The 10,209-nt window shown below is 41.0% G+C and overlaps 1 protein-coding gene across 1 annotated transcript; it reads left to right on the plus strand.

The window, feature by feature from the left end:
* Nucleotides 1–5,568: 5,568 nt before the first annotated feature.
* On the plus strand, nt 5,569–7,253 carry LOC138197704 (visual system homeobox 2). Its single transcript, XM_069148562.1, has 3 exons — nt 5,569–5,803; nt 6,108–6,265; nt 6,837–7,253. Exons 1-3 carry the CDS (start codon nt 5,569–5,571, stop codon nt 7,251–7,253), a joined length of 810 nt encoding a protein of 269 aa, XP_069004663.1.
* The last annotated feature ends 2,956 nt before the right edge of the window (nt 7,254–10,209 follow it).

Genomic DNA, 10,209 nt, shown 5'->3' on the forward strand with positions numbered 1-10,209 from the left:
CCTTATGTTGGGAACCACTGGACTAATCCAGCCAACGCTATATAAAGTAGTAGTTACAACTACTTCCGTCTCGACCAGCTAAAATAGTAAAGCGTTACACGTTTCTCCATCAGTATGTCGCTCAGGACACTTTTGTGCTCGAGTACTTTGACTCTTGATACTTTAAGGGCATTAAGCTGATAATACTTTCCCCCCTACTTTTATGTAAAATGTTGTCTTCTACTCGAAATGGAGCATTTCCCCCCCCCCGGTTTGTACTTTCACTTGCGTAAAGGATCAGAATACTTCCTCGGGCACTGACAATGCAAGTGTTTAAAATAATGTTTCAAAAGTGCAGGCACATGGCCGTCGCTGGTTCCTTCTGCCCATGTGAAAGTGGACAGTGACTGAGCAGCGATCAGGAATGTGACCAGCGGAGGCTTCTCGGTGTCTCTCTCGGCTCCAGGAGGGGCCCCGATGTGCCGCTACCTGCCCGTGCACATCTGTCTGCTCTCCGTCTTCCTCTCAATGGCACCCTCGTCTTAGATCATCTCCTCTTACTCCACGCTTGAGTTGCACTTGGCTTGCATGGAAAAAATGTGGACCGTCTCTCGCCTCTCTTTTCAGTGGCACTTTGATGTCTCAAGTGTGATTGCTCTTGGATTGTGGCCGCTTTCCCTTGAAGGTTTTGACATGAAAAGCAGGCTGGGCTCTCAGGTTTATCCCACGGCCAGTGATCCAGGACTAAAACAATCAACCTGCTCCCTCTGGGATACTATTACCAAGGAGAGTGAGGCACCGAGCATAGGGGCTTCCTCAGCCATGAAATACACTTTTTTCTCTAAGATACAAACACATTTTAGGTGCGATGATTGAATTATACCGATCCAGTAATAGATTTTAGTCTGGAGTTTGTGCAGGCTGTTGACTCTAAAATACATATTCAAGCAGTCCAAGAACACACTTCCGATGTATTTGCACTGAGGTGGACAACTGAGATGATCCAACATTTGTAATGAATTAAAAAGAAATGAGCCCAGTAATTGCAGTTAAGATTGACCCAATGTGATAAGTATGATAATGTGACATGTCATTAACAGCAGAGGCATAAGTGACAACCCTTAAGCTTCACTTATACTTTCATTAAATATTGAACATGTGCTCATTGCTGCTTCAGCCTGCAAATTACATCGCAAAGATAAATTCCCACGACAGTGGAGCTGACGATAATCATCCATCTTCGCCTGACGTTTGGCAGAACTCTCGTTTTACGAGCTAAAGTGCCATTGTAGTGGATGAGAAAGAATAATAATGTGCAGTGTTCACGATCTCCATTATATCAGATGGTATCTTATCACAGTGAGGGGCAGAGTGTGTGACAGTTAATCCACTTCAGCCGTGTCTGTCAAAGGAAAAAAGTAGGTAAATAGCCCACATCATTTCATTTCAATTTCAGCTCGGTGAAAGTTTTTTTTTTTTCTGCAACAAATTCCAAAAGATTATACATCAACACATGATCCTTGTTAACAGAATAAAAAATAATCACGTGTTTTATGTGGATATATTTCAAATTTCAGATTATTTTATGCATAATTGTGGCTAGCCATGTATTAAAGTGTCAGGGTTTTGTCCCCTTCGGAAGCCACTATTATCAATATTTATATAATAATAATATAATAGATGATAATGTGAAAGGTGGTTGTCGTAGTGGAGAGCCTACAGAACATTGTCACCTAAAGTTGAAGCTGCTGTAGCCTTTCCAGAACTTTATAGGGAGGTCCGGCTTATTGTTCAACTTTGTTTTGGTTCACTCTCAGAGCTTTTTTTTTTGGCTGCAGCTGGCTGCATTTTTCTTTTAGCGAAAGTGTTCTTAAAATGGAGTGTACACTAATTGTTTTGCAACTGATAGCAGACAGACACCGTTAGTGACTAGCTGGTGTGGCTATAGTGGAGAATTTAGCTAGATATTTCCCTCAAGAGTTGAAGGAGATGAAAACCTGAGCTAAAAGAGAGTGGATATCTGATTTAAATTTGTCAGGTGCCCACATCTTAAAATGATTGATAATGTTTCTCTGTGTTACGGCTGCATATATGTTTGACATATCAACGCAATAAGTCATTCCACTGATCCCAAATCAGTTATAGTAGGTTCAAAAGTCCCCTTCAGGCATGCTGTAAGATGTATACGAATATTTTAATTTGAATAATAATTTGTGACTGAAAAAAAAAAAAAAAAAAAAAAGATGTGGTGAGGTGGTCCCAGTTGTCTAAGTTGTACATTGGATGATGATTGGCTTCCAAATGAGTTGTGATGTCACACAATCAGGCTCATACATGAACTTCTTCAACTAAACTTTTGAGTGACCACACAGAAACTTCCCCATTTCAGCAGATGGATGTGAAAACGGCCCCCTAGTATCAAACTGCACAGATTTTATTCTGAAGTTTAAGTCAAACATCCATTTCAAGTAATAATCAAAACAAAAACAAACTCCTTTTTTTTTTTTTTTTTTTATTGGAGGGGGACTTTAAGTGAGACATTTCAGGGTGATTTCAGGTGGTCCTGAACGTTTGCACGTTTCCAATGAATGAATACAAGCTGAGACAAGCCTGTTTCAAACTAAAGACGGGTGAAGGGCATCCCATTGGTGACTCGCTAAACCCGGAGATAATGCACGTTCTGTCCCTGCAGCTGAAGGTCTGCTAATAATACGATGATTTTCGCTGCAGATCTCCAGTGTTGCCTTGTCATTCAGGGAGCCGACGTTCCAATACAGCCGGGCATTACACCTTACTATTGTTGTCTTAAAGCCTCCTTCAATTATCCGCAAGCAGGTCTTCTGAGCATCTACTGTCAGAACCTCCCCCACTGGTTTTTCACCAATTTTGTCCCTGATTATCTGGATCAGTGGGCATTAAAGGACCCAGGCACAGACAAACACAGCAGTTTGAGAGACGGTGGGGGGGTGGGGGGGTCTACTTTCAGACAGGCCAGAAATCCCCCTAACTATCTGTGTGCCAGGGACAAACGGAGATGGCTGTTCAGTCGTCAGTCCAACCGCACACAGTGTTTATTTAGCCACAGCTCAAACCAGACACTTCTAATCTATTTTCCTTTTCCCCCTGAAAACCCAGGAAATAATTTCTTTCAATCTCTGAAACAGGAAGCAGTGCTGAAAGCTTTTTTTTTTTTTTTTTATTCAGCTCACTGGTGGTGTCTTCACCTAAAAAAAAAAAGGGGTGCTGGAATTGATTATTCATTTAATATGCATTTATCGAAATGTTTTTAGGTAAAATGTGTGTAGGGCAGCTTTTTCACAGATTTTAAGGGATCAGGCTCCCGATTGAAGAGATGCTACAGTGTTTAGTTTTCTTGGGTTTTGTCAGGAGATCACATTATGGGGCAAACAGGCAAACTCTGTCCGCAATTTGATCCAAATCACTCCACTTTACCTAAATATCGGCTTTCAGTTTCAACTCGGGACTTAAAGAAATCCAAATTGCTCAGCGCCTAATCCCGACCTCTCCACTGCCTCCACTGGGGCTTTAATTTAGTGTTTGAACAGGTGCAGATGAAAGGGCCACACAGGTGATGGAGCTGCAAGTCCTCGCTGCATGCCTTGCAATGACCATCCCGTGACTCACCTCAGCTCTGACCAGCTGCCTCCTGCAGAGGTCCCGGGCTGATCAAAGCCCCCTCGGCCTCGTCAGTTCAGCGGTGACGAACACTGACGGCTCAGTGTTTTCGCCACCATCCGACCTGACGAGCAGTTAGCGAGATGTGTTGTTGGGTGATGTGTGTCTTTGGATTAATTGACACACCTGTGTTTAATTCACACAGACAGTGCTGGTGATCATCTCATCACAGATCCGTCAGCGCTAAGCTACAGCTGCCTTTGCTCAAAGAAGAAGAAAAAAAAGTGTTAATAATCTTCCTGTCTTGGCTGTTAATGTGTTGATGTGTATGCTTTGATCTGAGACAGAAAAATCCTCTGTTTGGTAACACTTTGACGACTGACGACATACTTTACTGCAGTGGTAATCATGTATTACTACTTAGTGTATCAGTTATTAACAAGCAAATAAGATGACATGAGTGTTTCTCTATAACTATTGAAGCTTGAAGTTTCATCTAACCCCAAGTTTCAGTAGGAGAGTAATGATCAAATCGAAAGCGCTCCATGTTTGAAATGACCATTTTAAAGGATTTGCTATGAGAAAGTATAATTTTAATGTCATGATATTTTTAGAAAAAAAACCCTTCAGAAGTGTGTTTAATTATGTCTGAGCAATAAGTGCCAATGCCCCATTTTTCAACTGTAAATAAAACAGCGTTCATCTTCTCGTTAACAGGCTTGTTTTCTACACTGTATGAGGATCCTGCACAGACATCTGAAGAAAATCACACCATGTATATATATATATATATATATTTTTTTTTTTTTTAAATATATATATATTTTGCAGATAAAATGTTTAGGATGGGAATCTCAACCACGTTAGCTAAATTAGCACAGATAACATGTTAACTTTGCTGAATTCAACATTTGCTAAACACAAAATGCATCTCAGACCACCTCCGTACGTGGTCTGAGCAGATTGGATCTCAATGCCTCTTGGGTTTTGTTGACATATGAACTTTGAGCTGCCCACTTGGGATCTGATCGCACCAGGATGCTTATTAATGCCAGGTGAGAACAGCGCCTTTGTAGCTACAGCTGAGAGTTTGTCTGAAGTTTAACAGCAATCTATAGCAAGTGATAGGATGTTTTGAAAAATAATGGAAATGAAATCAATAGAAGTCAAGGAATACATGTTGTGAAAGCTAAAAAAAATAGCACCGCCAGTTACTTCACTAAAAACAATCAAATAAAGTCAACAGTAGTGTAAATAGCAGGTTATTAGCAGGGATTTACAACTGAAAATAAACCCACTGGTTTGTCACTTTATGTGTTTATCCTTGAACCTGCTGTTTAAGTTCTGCTGCCTTCATGTTTCCCCACAAACCCGAACAACTGTTTTTTTTGTTTCGTTTCAGGTGTATGTGTCTAAACGTCCTCACAACTTACCGAGCTCCCATTTGTCTCACCCTGTGAAATTTCAGAAGGCAAAGATGTTGTAACTTGTCCCAGGAAGGCAGAGAGAAAGACGTTCAGGTAACATGCAGCATGTTAGAAATAGATTGTAGGATGTGGTTAGAAAAGTAATGACATGTTCAGTAAATACTGACACGGTAATACACCGATGAGTCACAGGTTTTTCACCTCAGTCTCAAAAACGAAGTTCTGCTGTCTGTTTGGATGTCATGTGACTGGGAAAGGATTTGGGGGAAGGAGAAGAAGGTGAGGCCACCTCCACTTCGCAAGTCCTACCTTTACTCTTCAGGTAACACCTTCTACCTGCGCTGAGCACCTGAGCAACATACAATAGCTCTGACAGCCAAGTGGACACATCAGTCTTTTTTTTTTCTTCTTTTTTTCTCCCTGGACATTGGGATGCATTTCACCACTTCATCAGCATCCTCTTAACAGCCACCCTGGTCCTTCTCACTGGACTGAATCTAAATATTGGACTCTTAACCGCTCTGACATGTTTGGCCCAGGGCAGCTGGTATCCACTCTCTTGCCTGCAGTTTTTCATTCACCTGCAGCTCACTTTTTTCCTGCGTTCCCGACCAGACTGGGCTCTCAGCCTCAGTTCCTGATCCCGGGGCCCCTTATCAGCTATGAGTCCCTGAGGAATTATCTGCAGCCAGAGCCATGCAAGGAGGCTTTGCTGCTGGCCACGCAGGCTGTCGGGATGGGGCCACTCGCAGAGAGCATAGGTGAGTTCAAAGCACAGCTGCTGGAGATAAAATGGGACCGATTGTATGATGCTGGACTTGTTCAGATAGAGCGCAGCCAAACTGGCACTGTGTGGCCACAGTCTCTAAGACAGTCTGTGAGCACCATCTGATTGCAGTGTAAATGTTTACAAAAGACTGACTAACAGCTCGTAACTAACAATCAATTATCAAGCAGTGTTAAAATGGGCCTAATGATTGCTGCGCTAATTATCCAATCCAGAGCCATTAGTTCCTTGTCACCCGTTGGCAATTGTGTAATTGCTGCTTGCACTGTGCTTTCCAGATGAACAGAGGCCAGTGAAGCAGCGTCGTGCACGGGCCAACTACAGCAGCTGGCAGCTGGAGGAGCTGGAGAAGGCATTCGAGACCACCCACTACCCGGACATCTTCATGAGGGAGGCCCTGGCCCTCCGACTGGATCTCATCGAGGCCAGAGTGCAGGTAATTGGCACACTCAACTCCTGCTGGAACAGTTTATTTCATATTCAGTCAAATTATATTAATTCTTATGTACAGTGTGCAAATTCAGCTCCTTAGCCCCACGGTCTCTCTTGCATCAAAACCAACCTAATAAGTAACACAATATTGCGTTTTATTTCAATTCTTTTCAAGATTTTAAAGTGTTCAACCATACCAAGAACACCTTAATGAAATGTACTGTATATATTGAACATATATATATATATTGAAAAACTTACATATTGAAAACATACCATACCATGAAACTATTTCACAGATACACTAAGACATGGGGGTCAAAATTTCAGTCTGTGCAAAAGTGCATTCAGAATTTCAGCTGAAACCAGTATTTGGACTCAGCAGTCAGAGTGAGTTCAGTAATGTTGTTATCTTCCAAAGTCACTCTTTTTGTTGTATTTTGTGTGTGTGTGTGTGTGTGTGTGTGTGTGTGTGTGTGTGTGTGTGTGTGTGTGTGTGTGTTACAAAAAGCTTTATTTTATTTTTTTAATTTCTCTTATAATTTATATCTTAGATCTCTTTCATTTGTTTCAAGGTTTGGTTTCAAAACCGCCGTGCCAAGATGAGGCGGCAGCTGAAACTGCAGGGCCAGCTCGCAGGCCCTTTCGTGAAAAGAGACATCGATGACACTTGCGAGAGAGGGAACAAGAGTTCAGGACACACAGAAAGTTGTGACGCCGAGCACTGGGAGAGACAACAGGAAGGGGAAAGCTACCCTTGGACAAAAGCTGCGAGTGCGGTGCTGAGCGTGCGTGTGCAGCCGCTGACCCAGAGGTCGGGGAAGTGGGAGGGGCCGGAGGGGCCGAGCTCAGAGGAGCTGCGCTGCTGCAGCATCGCCAAGCTGCGGGCCAAAGCCAGAGAGCGCGAGGCCGAGATCCACAGCACAGTAAGCATATCGGGAGGAGACACACAGTCCCAAACACAGGAAACTGATGCCGTGCACAATGACTGATCACCTTCCTTCTTCCTGTTTGTTCAGATAATAATAATTCAGAATAACTGTGTAGACACTATTAATATGCAGGAACAAACTTTTTTTTTTTTTTTTTTTTTTTTTTTTTTTTTAACTCTTTGGGGAGCTTCATTACTTGGGTAGTATGGACTGAATATTTCTGTGTGTATGCTTTTTCTGAAACAAATGATAAATGAGGCCTTATCTTGCCACATCAAAATCAATTTTCAAAGTTCAGTTTTTATCTTTCTCTTGCATCTCAACTAATATTTTCTGGTGGGAATTTGTATTTAAAACTCTTGAAATTGGGTTGGTTAACATGTACAATAATAAATGTGTCTATTTTAATCCATATGTAAAAACTCTGTACTTAGCTGGTTGATTATTTCTCAAGCTATGCACTCTGCATGTCTGTTTATATTTTGAATACAGTTTTCAGTACCTCTGACAATATCTGCGTTGAACGAATGCTACATACGTACATGTGCCGGGGACTTTAACAAATAACAGTGACAAATGTTGCTATCTTACATTTCAGCCCATCAGGGAACAGCTGAATTGGAATACAAGGACATCATTTCTAAATGATTTCAATAATGATGAGCTCATCCTTGACCTCTCGGTTTCCCCTCACTCACAGACAGGATGTCTACTTGCAGCCACACGTCTTCACAGGAAACAATGGAAATAGCTGAAAAATGAAATCATTATTCCTAACTCTATGACACAGTGTCTGATGATAAGTGTCTGTTTTTTCTGAAACTGTTTGCATCAAAGATTAAATGTACTAACAGATTCCATAAAAAACTGTAATTCTAAAAAGAAGAAAAGAAATTTAAACCAACAAATACAAAATAATATTGTAATAACAAAATAACAAATCAGATCAGTCTTTAGATTTAACTTAATTAATGTAAAACAGTTTAGTTTGCTTTGAAACATTATTTTCCTGGTTTTAGGCCAATGAACACTGTTGGTATATGAAATTAATTTTAAAGCAGTGGACTAAAATAATCTGGGAGGTGTAAAAGTGAATTACAAGGTTTTCTTTTCATGTTAAACTCATTGAAACATTTTAAATATGAAAATATAAAATCAAATTCTGTGCACGCAGATGCAGGCAGGAATATCTATAAATGAGTGCTGCATTATTTCTAGTTCAAACTCTCCCACATGGATCTATACTTGTGCTTTGAAAAGGGACAAATGCTGATGATCATGAATTGTTTATAGATTTGACCACAGGTAGGGAGTGTATAGAGAGTCCTCTAACAGTGCAGTGTGACACTGCCCCCTCCTGGGCATGAAGATGTCCTCAGACAGGAAAGATGAGTTTAGACAAGGCAACAGGCAGTGTGTGTTGGAGTCACAATCTCTTTGATGGAGTCACACATCTCTTATTTGTGGTTTACAATACTTTTAGACTCTTAAAAGTATTTGGCTCTGGCTAAAGTCCTCTTCTGACAATTAATAAACAATTCATGTCTTACAGTGTTTGTGGGCCGTTTTAATGAACGAGGTCGCTGTGGGTCGATCACATTTCAAAGAGTCAATTTCAACTCTTGGTCTCACTCTAATTACATCGACTGTGTCAAAGGTTTGACCACTGATAGATGAGGTCTGTGGGTCAAATTCAAAATGGGTCAGAGAAGCACACTGAGCTAGTTTGTAAATTTGAATGACTCTGCAAGCATTCTCACAGATTTTCTTCTTCATAATTATTTGACTATATGGAAGTTGCTGGGAAATCAAGTCACAAGTTTTTCCAAAGATTTTGTGGGACACCATGATATGGGCTAATTAGGTCAGGGTCCTTATATGAGGATGGTTGGCCTCAATTAGTCCCCAATTAGGCCCCACATAAAAAAGAGTGAGGTGGAAAGAAATGCATGTCATAAATTCAGATGGTTATTCTCACATTTATGCTGGCTGAGATACAAACTCTAGTATTTTATGTTCTCCAGAAATCCCGAAGCCCAATTCTTTCTCACCAGAGCCCAAAAGATAATTCCCATGAATAATTAAATAAATATATTTTTGTAAATGCCCTTATAACTTATGTGAGAATTAAAGCTGAGTCTTTTGTACTCAAAACATTGTCATATTACAATATGGAGTCTCATTATGGGCAGGCAAACAAGGTCACATCTGTTCAAATTGAAATACAAATAACTACTTTTGTTCTCTTTTAGTTTGACATATAAGGAATAGCTATATGGACAAAAAAAACACTATTAGATGCAATAAAAGGGTCAACATCAGTCATATTTGTACCTGAAAGTCACTGGATGTTCAACATGAGGCTCTGTAAGCAGCAAACCCCAAAAATGCATATCTTTCACTGCTTTTTCCACCCAGCTGCCTGCTGGTTAATAGGGATGGACTAATTGGATTTGAATCCTGGGAGCTGATGATATGATACAAAATATGTTTGGATGCAAGACTTGGTTAGGAAGTGTGTGACCACATTTGGGTATAACTTTTACCTCAAACTTCTTGTATCTATTCATTTTTAGCGTTATGTGTACTCCATAGGTTTTCCTCTGTTGGTCAGTCACTTTTTTTTTTCTTCCAGAATTTACTTTCTGGGATTAAAAACGTGCATGCTTTATAAATAAATAAACACCAGAGGAACTATTTACTCTCCTGGGTGAGTTTTATAAAACTGTCAGTGAATGACGAATCAGCAGTCCGTGTCAATTAGTGTAATGAGCAGAGAAACGCACACCAGCAGCAGCAGCTTGTGCCGGAGAGTCCGTGGTCCGTCAGCCAGGTAGAAAAAGGAGGAAACAGGACGCAGCTGCAGCTCCAGCCCCGCAGTTCATGGTCAAACCCCGAGCAGAGACTCTTTGTTTTTTGTTTTTTATCTCTCTTTCCTTTCTGGCTCCTCCGCACTGAAACCTCTGCCTGTTGCGCACTTTTGGGAACTGAGAGAGTCTCCGACGCGCAGAGGAGC

The sequence above is a fragment of the Embiotoca jacksoni genome, unplaced genomic scaffold (genome assembly GCF_022577435.1).
Source record: "Embiotoca jacksoni isolate LCO1_2020_lvr unplaced genomic scaffold, fEmbJac1.0.p SCAF_15, whole genome shotgun sequence".
NCBI classification, from domain to species: domain Eukaryota; kingdom Metazoa; phylum Chordata; class Actinopteri; family Embiotocidae; genus Embiotoca; species Embiotoca jacksoni.

What these genes read in the sequence shown, in the direction of transcription:
- LOC138197704 (XM_069148562.1), top strand. Translation starts at nt 5,569, where the DNA reads ATGTTTGGCCCAGGGCAGCTGGTATCCACTCTCTTGCCTGCAGTTTTT. An exon ending in GCCACTCGCAGAGAGCATAG is followed by an intron (nt 5,804 to 6,107) that starts GTGAGTTCAAAG and finishes TGTGCTTTCCAG; the next exon opens with ATGAACAGAGGCCAGTGAAG. An exon ending in TCATCGAGGCCAGAGTGCAG is followed by an intron (nt 6,266 to 6,836) that starts GTAATTGGCACA and finishes ATTTGTTTCAAG; the next exon opens with GTTTGGTTTCAAAACCGCCG.